This window comes from Chlamydotis macqueenii, chromosome 5, assembly GCF_036417535.1.
Source record: "Chlamydotis macqueenii isolate bChlMac1 chromosome 5, bChlMac1.mat, whole genome shotgun sequence".
Lineage (NCBI taxonomy): Eukaryota > Metazoa > Chordata > Aves > Otidiformes > Otididae > Chlamydotis > Chlamydotis macqueenii.
Genome location: NC_141560.1, coordinates 71793970 through 71811938, shown reverse-complemented (window position 1 = coordinate 71811938; position 17969 = coordinate 71793970). Strand labels below are relative to the sequence as shown.

The 17969-nt window shown below is 57.6% G+C and overlaps 1 protein-coding gene and 1 pseudogene across 1 annotated transcript; both read left to right on the top strand.

The window, feature by feature from the left end:
• Positions 1–1340: 1340 nt before the first annotated feature.
• Positions 1341–13490, top strand: LOC147600693 (SITS-binding protein-like). Its single transcript, XM_086749538.1, has 10 exons — positions 1341–1799; positions 3913–4084; positions 4590–4797; positions 4905–5055; positions 5328–5525; positions 5945–6213; positions 7677–7813; positions 9388–9509; positions 9898–10077; positions 13114–13490. Exons 1-10 carry the CDS (start codon positions 1341–1343, stop codon positions 13318–13320), a joined length of 2103 nt encoding a protein of 700 aa, XP_086605664.1. The 3' UTR covers positions 13321–13490.
• A 1067-nt stretch (positions 13491–14557) lies between these two features.
• LOC104479236 (retinoblastoma-like protein 2) lies at positions 14558–15883 on the top strand (annotated as a pseudogene).
• Positions 15884–17969: the final 2086 nt, after the last annotated feature.

Sequence of the window (17969 nt, the reverse complement as noted above, 5' to 3'; positions counted from 1 at the left end):
CCAGCGGGTTGGAATGCTGCCTGCAAAACCCAGGTCTTCCCTGGTCGCCGGCAGGCAGGGGGGCACTGAGCCTGTGGGACATGGAAACGGTGGTGGAAATCCCAGATTTCCGGAGTTTTCTGCACTGGTGGGGGTTGCAACGGTCCCAGCCAGCCGCTTGCCTCTGTGAGGGTGCTCTGCTTTTTGGGTGCCAGCAGCACCCCTTCCTGCAGCCCTGGGGACGTCCCGAAGGGGCCCCAACAGCTCACAGCGTGAGGTAGAAACGGTGGAGAAAATCCTCCAAAATATAACAACAGTAGTAATAAAAATAACAACAAAACAAACAAAAAAGCCAAAGCAGGGATGCTTAGCGCTGCCACGGCTTCCTCAGGTGTGGATTCGCACGTGTGTAGTAAGGGCTCAAGCAGAGCCACCTCAATGCCTTCACAAAAAAAAATTACTCCTGTATAAATAAATGCTTTTTAAAGATATTTTTAAAATTCCCTACCTCTGTCTCCAGTGCAGCCACCTGAGGATGCCCGCAGCAGAGCGGGATGGGAGGGAGCCAGCCGTGTCCCGTCTCGGGTATCGCTCCTGGCTCGTTCTGGCTCAGGTTGCTGCGGCTCCAGGTCTCCGATGCGGCCGGGAGGAAAATCTGCCCGGGGAAGGAGGAGAGAAACCCACTGCCCAGCCCGCCAGCAGAAAAACCATCGGGGCCTGAGCGCTCGGTCCCCAGAGAGGCTTTTCGGGGCTGCCGCCGCCCCTTCTGAGCTGCCCCGAGGGAGAAGACCCCGTGGGGTCATCGCCGCAGGTGGGACCGTGCTCACCGGTAATTTTTGCTCTGCGCACCGATCGAATACTTTAACAGCTGGAAAACTCGTGGTGTGCTCCCCACCTCTTTCTCTCACCACCCCTGCCGCTTCGCAACCGAGGAGAGAGGCCGTGCCGCCTCGTGGAGCGAAACCCCGCGGGGCGTCGGGCGCTGCCCTGCTGCCGGCAGCTGCTGCCCCGTCCGGCGCACGCGTCCGGCCCCGCATACGCCTCCAGCCCCGCGCCGCCGGCTGTGCCAAGGGGCTGAGCTGACACCCAAGCCGGGGTTTGGCCGTCGAGCCGCCGTCGCAGCCGGCACCGAGCCTGCGAGCGCGACTCGCTGTGCTGCCGCGAGCAGAGGAGGCTGCAAAGGGGGTTTCTCTTCCCTTCGGATCGCTGCAAGGAGAAAAGCGCTGTGGGTTAACTCTTTTAGAACTTTTTTTTTTTTTTTTAATATTCTTTTGGAGCAACCCAAGAAGAGAGCTTCCTTTCTCGTGCTGCTGCGGGAGGGGAGAGGGAGAGAAGCTGGCGCATCGCCCCGCTGTCGCGCCATGCCACCCGCCCGCCCCACCGGCCAAATCCCCGAGGCCACGTGGACCTTGGGCTTCAGGGAGATGACAGAGCCCTGGAAAGGCGCCGTCGGCTGCCTCGGCGTGGCCATCTTCTTTGCCATGACCATCGGTATCATCTCCTGGCAGGCGCTGGAGCAGTCGCCGGAGGAGTGGGTGCTGCGGGGCCGGGCAGGTGGGATGCTGTGGGAGCGCTGGCGGGGTGCCCTGCTCCTGCGGGCGCTGCCGGCCGGGCGGACGGTGGCGGCGATCGCGGTGGGCGGCGTGCCGGCCGCCGAGCCGCCTCCGCCGCGGGACCGCTGCTGGCATGACGGCGGGCAGTTCTGCTACACCTGGGAGGAGGACGCCGAGCTCCGGCTCTCCCTCGAGCCCCCGCCAGCCCCCGCCACCGAGTGCTATGGCGTCCACTGGACCCCGCTGCGCCCCGACGTGATGCTGAAGGTAACGGGCGTCTTCTCTGAGCCGGGGCCTTGGGGTAAAACGAGGCGAAGCGGGGAAGATCTGGGCCGAACACACAATTTCCCAGCACGGTTCCGGGGCTGCCCCGCGGCTGGGGGCCCCCCATCTCCCGCGGCTGGGGGCCCCCCATCTCCCACAGCCTCCAGCAGCTGGAGGGTTGCGGACGGGAAGGGCCCCTCTGGGAGCCTCGTGCCCTGACGCTGAGCCCCCAAAACAGCGAGGGGCTGCGGCCGCCCTCTCCCCGTGCGGCGCTGGTAACCCCGGGGTGGGAGAGCGGTGTTTATAGAGAGACAGAGTAAATAACTGCCGAAAATCACAATGCTGGCGCGAGACGCAGCGCCGAGAGGTGCCTGCCAACCGCTGACACAATGCGGCAGCTCCCTCGGGACGGGCTGATCCCTGCCGCTGCTGCGAAAGCTTATGGGGGCTTTTTTTGTTTTTTTTGTTTGTAATCCTTCCCAGTTTTCTCCCCGGTTAACTAAAAGCAGACTCTGAAAACGAGCCTTGGGGAGGGGAAGGAAAATCCTCGTCGGAGCGCAGTGCCCTGGTGTGCGGAGCCCTCGGGATGGAGAAGGGAGCAGGGCAGGGTCTGGTGGGGACAGGGGGTTTTTCCCCTTTAGTGCAAACCACCGGTTGATGCTGTTTTGGGCTGGTGGAAGGTGTCACCTGAACGCAATGGCTGTGTGTGGGGCTGGTTTTCCTTTGCTGGCATCGGTTTGGGGCAGCTGGGGGGACAAGGAAGATAGAACAGGGCTTTCTTCCCCACTTTAAGAAAAAAAAAACCCAAACCCAAACAAACAAAAAACCCCCAAACATGAACTATTGGAAAATACGATCCAGTGAAATCTAAGAGTTAAGACCAGGCTTTTCCCCCTTTCCCAGCTGGTGTAACTGGTTCAGCTGACACCCGGTACAGCTCTTCCAAGGCTCCAGGGTTTCCACGTTAATAATTCACATCGCCTCGCCGAGACCTCGCCTCGCGCTGCTCCCGCGGCCGAAACGAGCCCAGGGTTCCCTATCCACCCTGGGACAGGGGCGCGTTGTGCTGAGCTGGGAGGTCCGACGGGTCCCAGCCTCCCGCCGCAGCCCCAAATCCCCGGGCTTTCGGGGAAGCCCGGCCCCGCGTGGGAAGTCACGCGGGATGCTAAGTCCTGCTGATCCCCCGCTTTGGCAGAGAGGGGGAAGTTTTAGCGGCTTTGCAGGGAAAACCGATGGTTCCTGAAAGGAGGCAGGGCAAGGACGGGGCTGTCCCCCGGGACCAGTGGCTTTTGGAGACGGCTCCTTGCTCCTCTGCCCCACGAGAATTGCCCCAAAATCCCAAACCTGTTCAGTCCCACCGAGGGAAGTCCTGTTTATCGTCAGCCCTCGGGAAGAGCGGCTTTGCCCCGGGAGAGAGCAGCGAAGGTGCCTGGGGACGCCGCGGTGCGACTGAGAGGAACGCTCACGACGGGGCTGGCACTTCCCCGCGCGCACGCGGGCGGGGAGAGCCGCAGATGCGGGTTGTGACTCACCCCAGAAACACCGCCAAAAGCAGCTAGGAAAGGTTTCACTTTGGTTTTTTAAAATATTTTTTCCAAGCTGAGTTTGTGAAAGCGCTGTCGCTGCACTTCAAAGCCGCTGCCCGGCGTTCTCCGCCTCCACCGTCGCTCGTGTCGAGAGTCAGAAGTGCAAGCCCAGAACTTGCACTTCTCACTCTTGCCAGTTTTTTTCTCCTCCTACTCTTACACCATTTGATAACTTTAACAAACTGCAGGCTGAGAAATCAAGCAGTGATGCAGAATTTCAGCTTTTTTTTTTTTTTTTTTTTAAATACCTGGGAGCCCAGCTGTTGCTCTTGCAGAGGAAAAACCTAACCCTGAGTATCTTCCACCAGCTCAGATGTGGAAAGCAGAGTCAGCACCCACTGCTTTTTGCATCAAGCACCTAAATGCCATGGGGCTGGGATTTTTCTCCCTGGGAAAAAGACCTGTCCCACGGCTGCTCCGACAGCGCTGGAACAGCACGCAGGGGTTCTGCCTCTTCAAGTACAATGGTTGGTGTGTGTCCCTGCGCCTGAGGCGTTTCCCACCCTCTGACAAAGCTCTCTTGGCTGCAGGATTGCTTCTCCATGGCCAACGTCTCCTGGTACGGCGGGGCCAGCATCCGCGCCCAGCGCTGGCCGCTCAACGCCGCGGAGAGCCACGCGCAGCCCTTCGTCAGCGGCGACTTCGGCAAAAACCCCGCCAGCTACGGGCCTGTTCTGGAGAGATACTTCTTGGGCTCAACAGGTGATCCTTTTTAAGCAGCAATCTGTGTCCGTTGCCGCATCCTCCAGCTCCGCTCGAGTGGCCTCCTCCCGAGCTCATGGGTCCCTGGCACTGCTACGGGACGCCGGACGCCAGCGTGTGTTTAGTGGCGGACGTCATTCTGGGGTGGATGTCTGGTTTGTTCTGCAGAACGCCAAACTTCAGCTATTCCCCCAAATTAATCAATTGGGCTGCAGCTGCCCTGCATGGGTGGAGCTGAAGCCGCTGCCGAAGCTGAACGCAGGGCAAAAAGGCAAAAAACAGAGCAAATTCAGCCCTGAGGGGCACTGTGGAGGTTGAAAGGGAGCAGCAGAAGCAGAGAGCGAGGATTTGCTTGCATGGCCGGCTCTGTGGCCGGGATCGGTCTGGGAGGTCCCGGTACCAGGGAGGCCCTGCCCCGCGCATCCCTGTCCTCTGGCCGCCGATGCAAGGAGCAAGAGGAGCTGGGCGCTTGCTGAGACGCCGTTTCCCTCTTCTCTCCCCAAAGGAGTGACGGTGACGGTGGCGCCTGACGTGCCCCTCTTCCTCTCGCTGGAGAGCAATAAGCACTTCTGCCTGGGCACGCCGGCGGGGAGAGCCGCCGCGCCCCTGCGCTACCTCCTCTGCGTCAGCGCCAACGTCACGGCCGCCCACCGGCACGCGGGCAGCCAGCTTGCGGGGCAGGCACGGGCGCTGCCGGATACGGCCCTCCTGGGGTAAGATGATCCTTCCTCCCCACTGCGGGATTCCTTTCCAAGCCCTTGTCCCGGTCACTGCTCCGAGCATCTCGGTGCGAGCGCCCCCAGCTCCTTCCGCCTCGCAGGTCTCCCATCTGGCACTATCATGGCCCGGCGGGTTCGGCGGCCAAAATAAAACGAGGTTTGAGGTCACTGGCCAAGAGACTGAAGCGGCATCGTCTTCAGGAGGGGGTCCTGGCCCTGGGGGAGCGCTGCACCGCTGTCCTCACCGCCGCGGTACGTCCTGTCCTGCCGGCCTTTGGGCTTGGAAGGCAAATGGAGAGCTGCTGCTGGTGCGGCTGTCAGCACAGCTAAATCTCTACGCGCAATACGGAAATGCCCCCGTTCTGTGGGGTAGGGGCTGTGTCCGTGCGCTGGAGCCTCCTCTCCCCGGGAAGGGACGCTCGGCTTGGAGCTTCACCCCGCGCAGACGGTGATGCCGAGCGGTTGGCACTTGGTGGCTTTGCCGCTCCTACAATTCGCCTTTTTCCACCTCTCCCGTCCCGCAGGACCGTGCGCCCTCGGAGCGGAGGAAGAGGCACGACTCGGCCCCCGCCTGGGACCCTGCCCTGGTCGCCCCGCTGCGGCTCTCCATCACGCTGTCCCCGTACGCCAGCATCGCCTCCCCGCTCTTCCTGCGCTCGCTGCGCGACGGCGAGGCGGCCAGCCGCTGGCTGAGCCTGCCGCCCCGGCTCGGGGGCCGCTCGGTACGCAACCCCCAAACCTGCTGCCCGACCGAGAGTCAGAGCTAAAGCTGAACAAATACCCGCGGAGGGGCACAGCCCGCTCCCCCTGCGCTGGGGGCAAAGCGGTGCTGGGGAAGCCGCTTTCCTCCTCTTCCGTGAGGAAGCAGCTTTCAAATTTCCCCTCCAATAAGACATTTCTAACAGCTGACAGTGTCCAGAAAATCTCTGATTCCCTTTTTTGGGGTCATTTTAACGACAGGCCATCAGCTCAGTGATTTTTGGGGACGTTGGGAGGGGTTTTTACACCTCCATGCGTTGCACCATGATGGTGCAAATTGCGGTGGGGCGGGACGGGGCAGAGCAGGCATCCCCCCATCTGGCACCTCGGGGTTGGGGGGATATTTCATGGATCTGACAGGAATTGCGCTCCTCTGCCGCAGGTCCCGCTGCTGACCACGTGGAAGGGGCGGCTCTGCGCCCGCCTGAACGTCACCAGCGAGGCGGCGCTGAGCTGGTACCTGGCACGTGCCCGGCGCCTGCAGCAGGCGCTGGGGGCCGCGTACGTGGCCTTCGAGGGCGCTGAGGGCAACACCTTCCTGGAGCAAGGCGTCCCACCTCCCGCCGAGCTGGCGGGCGACCGGTACGCCGAGACGCTGGCGGCGGCGCTGGCCACGCTGGGAAACGCCACCGTCATCAGCGCTGGTGCCAGGTGGGTGCCAAGGAGAGGATGCTTTGCTGGGGCCGACGGCTGCGGGAGCTGCCTGGGAGGGGGTCAAGGTGACGCTTTAAATGCGCCCTTGGGATGCCAAGGCGCCGCGTGGCACCCGGGGACGCAGGGTGGGGGTGGTCTAGGACAACGTGCATGGAGGGGTCGCTCTCGCATCTCCTTCCTCTCTGTTTTGGAGTGTTTTAATTTTTTTTTTAACATCTCAGAGCATTAAAATGCTCACGTGCATTAATGGCAGATGCAACAAAAATGTATCTTGTCCCTTAGGGCCATTCAAGCTCCAGGTGGCTCCCTTCTGCGGGAGGGCAGAGGGTGAACCCGGAGCCTTGGCCGAATCCCCGCCTTGGTAACGGCTCGCGGTGCCAAACAACGGCAGTTTTCTGACTTGTCGTGCTTGCGTAGCCCACAGGAGAGTTAACTTATTAATTAGCAGTCGTGACGTGCCTCGTGGGCCCTTCGACTAAAGGCACCAAAAGCTATCACTTCTCATTTTTCCTATTATTTTTAGGTTTGGCAAATGGGAAGGGATATGCAAGCTGTTTGCAAAATTACTTATTTCATGTTTTGGGCGAGGCATTGCTGGTAAATCGCCTGAGAAGACAACTTCAGAATGGTTCCTTTTCAAAGAAAAACAAAGTTTCACATGCCCGGGGGGTGACCAGCTGGCAGCTGCTGTGGACCCTCACGATGAGCTTTAGCTTGAAAAATGGTCTGGAGCTCATCTAGTCGGGCTCTTAGCCTCTGCAAAAGCAGAACGTTGGAAAATAGCTCGTCTTCTAACCCTTTTTAGCCTGTTCAGGACTGCACCTTTCCTGGGGGCAGTTCCACCCCAGAAACATTTCAGAAGCCCCCGTGTCAGCCTTGCCACCTCCTGAGATGAACAAGTGTCCCTGGGAGACCTTCAGGGCGTCAGCAAACGGGTGCAGGGCTCAGACTGAAAATAAAACCAACCCACAACCCTCGGTTAGCTGAGCTCCAGACCATTTTTCAAGCTGAAGCTCATCATGAGGGTGCAGATCAGATCCTTTTTGGCCACCAGAAATGCACCAGGCTGCTTTAGGGCTTACCCTCCACTCCCCCAAGTAAGCCTCAGGCACAGAAATGCTACTGGGAAAAAAAGTTATACAAATCATGGGGAAAACAATGTTTTCCTCTGCCAGACAGACAAGACCGCTGTCAGGAATGACAGCTGCTCAATGCAAAACAGATGAACGCGAAGGAAAGCCAGGAGGAGAAATCCTCCCTGCAGAACATGCCCTCTGGGCCATCCGTGTCACGAGGTGGTCGGTGCTTTGGGTCTGGGGAGCCGCACGGACCTGGGGCTGAGGGTGCTGTTGGAGATGCCAAGTGGTTGGAGAAACCCCTATCTGACTGCACCGGCTGCTGAGACAGCAGGGCACCCTACGAGCCGTCTAAAACCGCTGGCTTTGTGCCTGTTCCCCCAGATCCAGTCACCTACCGCTCTTTGTCCAGATGAGCCCGCTGCGCGCGGACTGGAGCCACGCCGGTCTGAAGGGGGTGATTCCCTCCGTGCTGCACTACAGCCTCCTCGGCTACAACTTCTTCATCCCTGACGCAGTAGGTAAGAACTTATTTTCTGCTTTTCCCCTGTTTCTGGCTTTTCCGCAGAGATTTTTGCGGCAGCGGAGGACGAGAGGTGTGTTTGCACCCCCTGGCTCAGGTGTGCCTCATGAAATCCTTTTTCCCGGTACCCAATCAAGTCCGCACAGCGGAAGGTTGGGTTGGACGTTACTAGGGAATGGGCTGAGGAATGGAAAACACAGAAACACGCTGTAAATGTTAACAGGCAGCCCCGAAGCAGGCAGGTCTCTGGGGACGCCCTCCGCAGAGCTCCTCACCCGCAGGCGGAGGGCAGCTCGCCGCTCTCGCGGCTCTGCCTGAGCTGAAACCCTCCAGCAAAAGCAAGGGGGGAGCCCACAGCCGGGAAACCACGCGCCCGGGCTCCTGGCTGGGACACCGGCGTTCCTGAAACACCCGCAGCCCCGCTCCACGTTTGCATTTCTGCTCCAGAGCACAATGGCTCGAGAGACCCTTAAATAAAAGCGAGAGAGGGAGAGAGAATCCTTTCAGCGGGGCCACGCGGCTCAGTTTCCCCTGTCCTGGAGCTGGCTGGGCGATCTGTGTTTAAAGCACGCCCCAAACGTGCAGAGCCCGCACGTGAAGCGTCAGAGAGCAGAGCTGCAAAGACGGTCCCCAAAAGGGGGCTGTTGAGCAATTTTTCAGTTCCGTCTCTATTTTTAGCCAGTATTCCTTAGAAAACAAGGCTTGGGCAACCACAGCACGCCAGCTCCCTCCCCAAAGCGCTGCTGAACCCACTATTTCAGCCGAGCCGGAGGAGCGAGCAGACCCCCCGGCACGGAGCGGGCCGCGGCGTGTGGTGTTTGCTGCGGGGGCGATGGCCCACCGCGCCGTTCCTCCACGGCTCCGGCAGCGCAATGGCGCGCGGGGGCCGCTCGGGACGGGAAACGCCTCTGCAGGACACGGGCTTTGTGGATGGCGGGGGTGGGCCCTCGGCGTGGCGGGGTTTTGTGCCATTTCCAGGGGAAGCTGCTCCAGGTTTTCAGAGTGATGGCTCCCGGTGAAGATCTAGCCCCAAGGGTTCCATCACCCCTTCCCCATCCCATCCTCCCCTGCCCTTCCCAAGCCCCTTCCTGGTGTGCCAGAGGGGAACTGGAGCCCCCTTCCACTTCCACTGCACGTTTCTGACGAATTCCTTAGGGATGCTCTCCTCCTCCACCACTTCCCACTATGAATTTGAAGGGATGCAAATCACAGGAGTGCATTCCCAGCATGCTTCGTCTTTGCACATCAAAGAGGCAGGGAAGGCCAGCATCTTCCCAAAGCTTTTCTTCTCAGGAGAGAAATCCCTTTTTCCCCATGTTCTGCTAAAACTTAGAAACTCCTGAGACAGCATCCCCAGGATTTTAGGACCGTGTCTGGTCCAAAAACGGACAGAGGTGGGTGTCTGATTGGCATTTGCTGATGGTGATGAAGGAAGAAAAAGACGGGTAGGGAGAATTCGGCTCCCTTTCGATGGGGCGATGTGTCCTGCCTGGAGGCAGAGCAGGTCTTTAGGGACTCCTCAGGCGAGGAGATGCCCTCGAGCAGCGTCGCTCAGCTCCCTGTCCCCGGCAGGAGGGAGCCTGGCCGCAGACGCCCCGCGGGACCCGGAGCTGTACGTGCGCTGGCTGCAGATCGTGACGTTTCTCCCCGTCATGGCCTTCGGCACGCCGCCCTGGCTCTGCTGCGATGCCTGGGTACGTAACCCCGAGCCCCGCGGAGGAGGACGCCGTGTCCCTTGTACCACAAACACCCCCGAAAGCCATTAAGATCCCTAGTGAGGAAAGCTGACAGTCACTCTCCTGTTCTTGCCGCCCACCAAATCCCACTCCCTGCCCCAGCGACCAGACAGCCGCACGCTCTCAGCAGTATTTTTGCTGCGAAGTTCAGGTGAGGTTTTTGTGGCGTTGTACCTCATGGCTATGTGCAACCTCGTTAGCTGCCATAACTAGATCAGGACATGGCAATTTGGTAATCTCTCTTCCAAAAGGAATATTTTTTAATTTATTTTTTTCCCCCACTTGCTTTGCTGTTTATCGGATGAAGGACTTGTCACGGGTTTCTCGTCCTTCCCCCACGCTGCAGGTCGTGAATCTGACCCGGCAATGCATACGGAGGCACCGGGATTTCGTTGTGCCGCTCATCATAAAATACAGCGAGGAATGGCTTCGTTCGGGGTCCCCCATCTTCCGGCCGGCGTGGTGGCTCAGTCCCACAGACCCAGCCGCTTTTACTGTAGAGGACGAATTTCTCATTGGCGACGAGGTAGGAAATGTGGGGGCTGCGTGCCTTTTAAGGGTCACTAGGGGCAAACAGGGTGCCCCTTGCGCTTGCCCATCCGCTTCCTTGCATCCTTCCCGGGTACCGCGCTCGTACAGAGGTGTGTGAAACCAAAGGGCCGATGGGACCCTGCGGGCTCCTTCAGGTTTGCAATCTCTTCCAAATGAAGAGTCAACAATACTTTTTTTCTGTTGTTTTTTTTTAATATCAGGGTATTTTTGAGTCCTTTCTGCCGGAAGACACCTCCTGATGGTCAGCATTGCTCACTTCTCCCCTCTTTTTGGGCTGTTAATCCCCTTACTTGGAGCCAGAGCGCCCAGTAAGCGCGGAGCAGCAGGAGGTGCCCTCTTGGGGAGCCCCGCCAGCCGTGGCTTGGGGTTTTTCAATCCTAACCACATGCTTTGGCCGTGGCTGGTGCAGAGAGGAGCTCCTGCTGTCGCCCTCTTTGCGGCCGCGTCCCTCTTGTCCCACCGCCGCTCGGGAAGAGTTCGCTCGGCACACGATGGCGTGATGTGTAATGTTGTTGTACGGCTGCTTTAAATCAAAAAGCTCCTGGAAAGGCAATCCAGGCCTTCTGAAAAAGCCTTTTCTTAGAGAAAACTGTGCCTCATTCTCCCATTTTTGTAAGGAGACGTTTTATTTTGTGCATCACTTTATGTTTGTGCCGCCTGCTCCACCTGGGTACAGGATCCCAGCGGCTCAAGACTCTGGCAGATTTTCCCACAGATTTTTTCACTAGAAGCATAATCCCTGGTCCATACTATTGTAGTCATTTTGCAGCAACACGTTAGGCTGTCTTTACGTGGGGATGCTGCTAATGATGGAGCATCGTCTCCCTAAAACAATCCCAACCCACAGAAGTTTGTTTCTGGTTCTGACAGAACAGCAGCTCGCGCTGCAGAGTTAGCTTTTCCAGGCTCTGCTTGCCGCCTCCAACAAATGTTGCAGTTCCTGATTTACCTGATTTCCAGGCTTGAGCTTCTTGCCACAGATTCTGTGCATTCAATTTATAAATTTATTTTCTTTTAAAAGGAAACTTCCACTGCAGGGCATTACCTTTTAAGAAGCAGCAGAAAGTCGCTTTAGCAGAGAGCTCAAATAATGGGGTGGGAAGTTTTTGAAATACAAATCCTCGGCACAAACGCGTTGCAGACCGGCACCGTGCAAGCGTGGAGGCTGGAGGGAGCCTGCGGTCCCCACGCGCAGCAGAGCACGTGCTTGGGCGGTAATGGTGGTGGCAGCGATAACCCTGAGCGAACTAAAACCTAGCTCCCTCCCCAAAACCTCTGACTGAAAAATCCCCCACGAGATTGAACTGGCCAGGGCAGGAATGTGGGCTGTGTTAGCGAGGCAAGATTCCCAGTAAAACGCCACCAACTTGGGGAGGGGGGTTACAAAAAAGGTCAGAGCAGCTTCGGACCCTCTCCCCCGGGAGATGCAAAGCTTTGGCTTGGCTGAAAGCTCCTAAAATACGGTGAAGTGCGCTGTCTGCTCCGTAAACTTGTCAGGGCCAAGCATTCCTGATGAAGCATGATGTGAGGCTGGCAAAAAGCTTGCCTGTGGGTTTTTTATTATTGTTTTAAAAATAGCCCGAGTGTGCAGCAGGATGGCCCCCACAGGGGATGTTTTGACTTTCAAGCTGGCTTTTGGAAGCTGGAAGAATAGAAATGTGCTCCAAAAACCAACTCGGGTGCAATTTGGGGCATCATTAACAATAAGCTACCGGAAAATACAGGGAGTGGTTCTGTCCTGGTGCGGTCTGAGGCAGGACCAAGTGTCGGGGCACTGGGATAAACCTTTGGAGCATCAGCCCTCAGTGCAAGCCGCAGGTGCTGATGAACGCGGCTCCCGGCTGTTGCCGAGTCCCTCCGTGTCTGAGTCACACCCCAGGCTTTTCCAAGGGTAACTCTGGGCTGGGAGGGTAGCTCTGCTTTGAAATCTGGGTTTCAGCCTGTGCTTTGTACTTTCATTATGTCCAGATCCCTGGGCAGCACACGTTCAGCCTGAATCAGGCCGGACAGTGTACCTGTCCAATTGGCAGGAGTGCTCGAGAAGACGGTTCTGTGTCAGTTTTTTGCTGACTACAAAGGGAAAAGAATATCTGCTCCCTTCGAGCAGATGGGACAGCAATGCCTTCGGGTTTCTGCGTGGTGGTGCGGGACTGCAGCGGTCGGGGTGGCTGTAATCCTGGACCTAGGGGTCTGGAAGCGGGACTGAACACTGCTCAGGCATACTCCAGCATCGCTGATGAGCCAATGCCCACTACTGGGAAAGGGAACCGGAGCTGAGCGCTGCTGAATCCTCCCAGCAAAGCATGTTGAAATATTATAGCAAAGAGACAAGTTGCACTGATTTGGGAAAAAAAAAATATTAAAAAAAAAAAAAGTCATTTGCTGTTTTGTGGCTGTGACGCGGCATCACTGCCTGTCAGTGCCATCTGCCTGGCGACAGCGGATGCTGCAAGGGGCAGGGAAGCCAGGCTTTGCTGCCAAATGTATTGATAAAGGCCAGGAGGGTGCAAAAGCATCCCCCAAAGTGGACAAACGCCACACCATCGCCCTGGGACGATGCTGCCAGGCAGCCCAAGCAGCATCACTAAGGGGTGCGGGGATGAGTCCTCAAACATGCTCTTTGCTGTTGACCAGGCCCTCCAAAAATGGGGTTTAAGAGGGACTGACGGGATTTTTCTGTCCAGGTTTTTCAAAATATGAGCCAGATGAACTCTAGAGACTACTGCAGGCAGGGACGATCCCAGTCCCAGTCAAACGAAGGCCGCAGCATCATCTTACTGTAATTTAGGAAGCCTTGCGCGTACCAGCTTTGGCCTCTGCGGCTCGCCTGGGCGGATGTCTCTTTGCTGCTGAGCCAGACCCCCTGATCTGCTCCGTGGCTGCTTGCTTGTCTCTTCATCTTCAGCCTCATGGTTTGCTTGGCGCAGCTAGCGTTATGTCCTGGCTAATCCTTCACGTGCTAAATTTCTTTTTCTCTCTCTCTTTTTTTTTTTTTTCTTTTCCACTGCAGGTCCTGGTTGCCCCAATAACAGAAAAAGGGCAGATGTGGAGAGATATCTACCTACCTGGAGAAGGGCACCTATGGATGGACACCAACACTGCTCGCGTGTTCGATGGAGGCACCATCCTCAGGAATTACTCCGCCAGCCTTGCAGAGGTGCCGGTTTTTGTAAAGACCCACGAAGTTCACAGACTGCCGCAGCTTTTGGACAGCTGAACTCTTTTGGAGCAGCGCTGGCCAAATGTGCTCGCTCTTCCTTGAGACTCTTTCAGCCTATTTGCGCTCTTCCAAGAACTCTGTTTGTTTGTTTCAGCAGAAATTGTTCAGATCTTTTATTACTCGCTGTTATTCCAGAATAGCAAAAATACAGCTTTGGCACAAACACAGGACCATGCAGAATGTGACCTAAACCTTTCCAGGGCTTTCCTAGGGAAACGGTTGCGTGCACGTTTAGGCATCCAGCATTTCCAGATCCCTAGCACCATGCTCAAAGATGCTGCCCTGGATTTTCCAGAACAGGAGGTAAACTAACATCAGCTTGTACCAGATAGATGTTTTTTGCATTTAAAGAAAAATATATATACAGGGAAAACTAAATATGATAGCTCTGTTCATGTGCGTGGCCCCCCCAGGAGGGCCTTTGGTAGCAAGAGCCTGACTTTGAGGATAACGGGAAAACGGGGTGAATTCCAGGTCTATTGGGAGGTTTCTGTGGAAGAAAAATAAACTGGATCGAGCAAAGAGTGCCTCTACCAGGCCAGGCTGTGGACAGACAGGATGATTGCCTGCCTTGAAATACCAACTCCAGAGCTCACAACCCAATTCTTGTGGGCCCAGCCAGTGCTTTTCAACATTTGTTGAATTCTATTATTATTTTTTTCCCAATTATTTCTTGCAGCGCAAAAGGAATCGCAGCGCGCGCAGTGACGGGGCCCCGCGAGGCAGCGGCGAGGGCGGGCAGCCACACGGCGGCACGTGCGCAGGGAGGGCGGTCCGCAACGATTCGCGCGCTAGGCGCGGATAGGTGCACGGGCGCAGGGGGCGGGCGCCTTCGCGTGCGTAGCGCGCGCACGGGTATATATAGCGAGGTGACGCAGCAGTAAATGGAGATGTGCGTCCGCGGCGTCCGTGCCCGCGTCTCTCTCCCCGGGACGGGATCCCGGTAGGGTGGGTCGGTCCGGGAGGGTCGGTCCGTTGTCGCGCGGCGACCCCGGGCTCCCCGGTGGTGGGGCTGGCAGCGAGGCGTGGAGCCGTAGGAGGCGGGGGCCTCGAGCTGGCGCCCGAGCAGCCGCGGGACGCGGAGCGGGGTCCTAGCGCCTACCCGGAGGGGAAAGGGGGCGCCGCGGCTCGTTGGTTCTTCGGGGGGGAGCCCGGTTTTCCAGTAACGCCCACCTTGGCGGGGCCTCTGCCCTCTGCGCCACCGGCCTACGAGGGCCCGCTTGAGGACACGACCATGCCCTCGGTCTGGCCGGAGAGGGGTCCCGTTCCCCCGTCGGTGGGTCCGCGGTCATCGCTGGAGCGGGGGGAGGACGTAGCGCACCGTTTGCTGACAGAGATTCGCCGGCTGGCGGTTAATTCGGGGGGGCTGGCCCAGGAGCTGGCGAGGCGGCCGTCCTCGTCTGACCCGGCCAAAGGCGGGCCGGGCCCCTCGGGTCCGGATGAGTCCTTGCCGGGCCCCGACCCCGCCGCCCGCCGGCGCTTTGTTGCTAAGAACTGCGCCCTCCAAGGGGTAGCTGATGTGACTTGGGGGGAAAAAAAAAAAAAAAAAAGCAATTCCAACTGTGAGCAGGGGGACAGCTGGGGGAAATTGTTTATCTTTGACCAGAATTTTGCGCTGTTCGGAACAAGGCTTGATCAAGTTTTTTAACAAGATAGAAAAATGGGAAGACATGGCAAATCTACCCTCCCAATTTGAGAACGAACTGAGAGATTAGAGAAAAACTTTACAGTTTCTGCAGTAATTTTTAAGTATGAGCCCATTTTCAGGACGTGTTCAGATATCCTCAAGAAGATCAACCTCGTCAACAGAGAGGAAGGAAACAGAGGTGACAACCATGCACAGTGGCTGAAGTTTTCTAGTTTTGTTGGGTGCTGTTTGTTCACGCAAAAGGTAATTTTCCTGTTGTCAGTGATGACTTGGTCAATTCCTACCATCTCTTGTTATGTGCTTTGGATCTGGTGCATGGAAATGCTCTCCAGTGTCCTAACCATAAAGAACTTCTGAATCCTAACTATAAAGGTCTACTTGAAGGCTTTCATAGTAAGAATTAGAAAGTATCATCTTATCCTCCCTGCATCATTGAAAAACTCTGTTCGTTACGTTATGGATTACTTTTAGAAGCAAAAGGCATAAAGGAACATTTTTGGAAGCCATATATTCGGAAGCTTTCTGACTGGATTTCTAGATCGTGGGAACTTTGGAGATAGCTTCAAAGCCATCACCAAGGCCTGTGAGGAGTACGTTTTGTCAGCAGGAAATCTCCATGAGCGAATATTTCTAGGGGAGGATGCAGATGAAGAAATTGGAACCCTGACAAGGTGCTTAAATACAACTTCAGGAATGGAAACAGCTGAGCGAGTACAAGTGAAGCATAATTTGCAGCAGCACTTTGATAGATCCAAATCACTTAGGATTACAACCCCGCTTACGGGCCGCAAGTATATTAAAGAGAGCAACCCATATGTGACACCTGTTTCCATAGCAACATACAGCTTGAGCCGCCTTCATACCATACTGGCAGGACTGGAAAATGCCCCAGTGAAAATGTGGAGTCGCTAGGCGAATATTCACGCAGAGGTACCAGCCCTTCCGCAGCAGGATGCACAGTTACAAAGAGCAAAGAGAGGGGGGAGATACGGGGCCTTGCGAGGCAGCAGTGAGGGCGGGCAGCCACACGGCAGCACGTGCGCAGGAAGGGCGGTCCGCAACGATTCGTGCGCTAGGTGCGGATAGGTGCACGGGCGCAGGGGGCAGGTGCGTTCGCGTGCGTAGCGCGCGCACGGGTATATATAGCGACGTGACGCAGCAGTAAATGGAGAGCTGACTCCGCGGCGTCCGTGTCTGCGTCTCTCTCCCCGGGACGGGATCCTGGTAGGGCAGGTTGATCAGGGTGGGTCGGTCTGTCGTCACGCGGCAACAACCAGCCTTCTTCCACCCAGCAGAAAACATATCCATAGGTAAAAGAGGTGTCCCACGTGCTGAGTGTGCGTTAGGGAGAATGTTGGCTACTCTGACCATCATATCGTAGAATCATAGAACAGTTTGGGTTGGAAGGGCCTTTGGGTTGGATGAGGCCAGGCTGAGAGAGCTGGGGCTGTTCAGCCTGGAGAAGAGGAGGCTCCGGGGAGATCCTAGAGCGGCTTTCCAGTGCCTAAAGGGGGCTGCAGGAAACATGAGGAGAGACTCTTCAGCAGGGCCTGGTGTGAAAGGACGAGGGGTATTGGTTTTAAAAGAGGAGGCAGATTCAGACCGGATATGAAGAAGAAATGTTTTTACTCTGAGGGTGGTGGAGCACTGGCCCAGGTTGCCCAGAGAGGTGATGGATGCCCCATCCCTGGAAACGTTCCAGGCCAGGTTGGCCGGGGCTCTGAGCAACCTGATCTGGTTGGAGATGTCCCTGCTCCTTGCAGGGGAGTTGGACTGGGTGGGCTTTAAAGGTCCTTTCCAACCGAAACCGACGATTCTACAACAAGAGACAATGGCACGAACTGAAATACAGGCGCCTCTTGCTAACCGTAATACAAAACTCGTTTATTTGGAGGGAGGTCAAGCTCTGGAACAGGCTCTCCACAGGGTCCAGCCTTGCGGTGCCCTTCTTGGTAGGGCGTGCTACCAGTTCCTGCGCCAGGCGCGGCTGCGTGCCCTCCGCCGGCGTCGGTTCCTCGCTGCGCGCCGTTGTCTGGAGGAGTTGCGGCCTCTCTGCTGATGGCGCTCTTTTCTCCTGGAGGAAGATGGGATGTCTGGTTCGCATCTTAGGGTTTGCTCCTCGTCCCGATCCCTCCCTCTTTGCCGCTCCCGCCGTGCTCTGCCCTCGGCGCTGCGGGACCGGCGCCTGTATCGGCTCCTCCCCAGACGGCCGAGACCTCTCGTTCAGCTGTTGGAGCTCGGCCCTGATGAGGATCCCTGCACCTCTCTGCCACCTCTGCCTGGCAGAGGAGCCATCGGCCGCTGAGTCTGGGCACCTCGTGTGGCTTTGCTGGCCTCGACTGGGTTACCTGCTCCGTTGCCTCTCACAGGCACAGTGATCCACCCTGTCCCTGCTGCCTGGTCACCGGCGTCTCCTGCGGTGGGACGGTGAGCGCTCCCGCCGTGCTCGATCTCTAGAGCTGCGGGACCTGCGCCGGGATCGGCTCCTCGTCGCATGCCGTTGCCTGGAGGAATGCCGGCCTGTCCGCTGGCGGCGCTCGTCCCTTCTTGAGGAGGCTGGGACGTCCCTGCTCTGCTGCCGCCTCCTGCTTCTTGAGGAGGCTGGGACGTCCCTGCTCAGCTGCTGGCTCCTGCTTCTCGAGGAGGCTGTGACGTCCTGTCCCCGTCTGTTGTCCCGAGCCCTGCTCTGCTGCCGCCTCCTGCTTCTCGAGGAGGCTGGGACGTCCCGTCCTCCTCTGTTGTCCCGAGCCCTGCTCTGCTGCCGCCTCCTGCTTCTCGAGGAGGCTGGGACGTCCCGTCCTCCTCTGTTGTCCCGAGCCCTGCTCTGCTGCTGGCTCCTGCTTCTTGAGGAGTTGCGGACCCGGCTGTCCTGGGCCTGTCTGCGGCCACCGTGGTATCCCCTCGGGGACCGGCGGCGGGCCCTCTCTGGGGCCCTGTCATGGCCACCGCCACGGTCAGTGCTGGGAGAGCGGCGCTGGTTGTGGCTTAAGGGACGCTG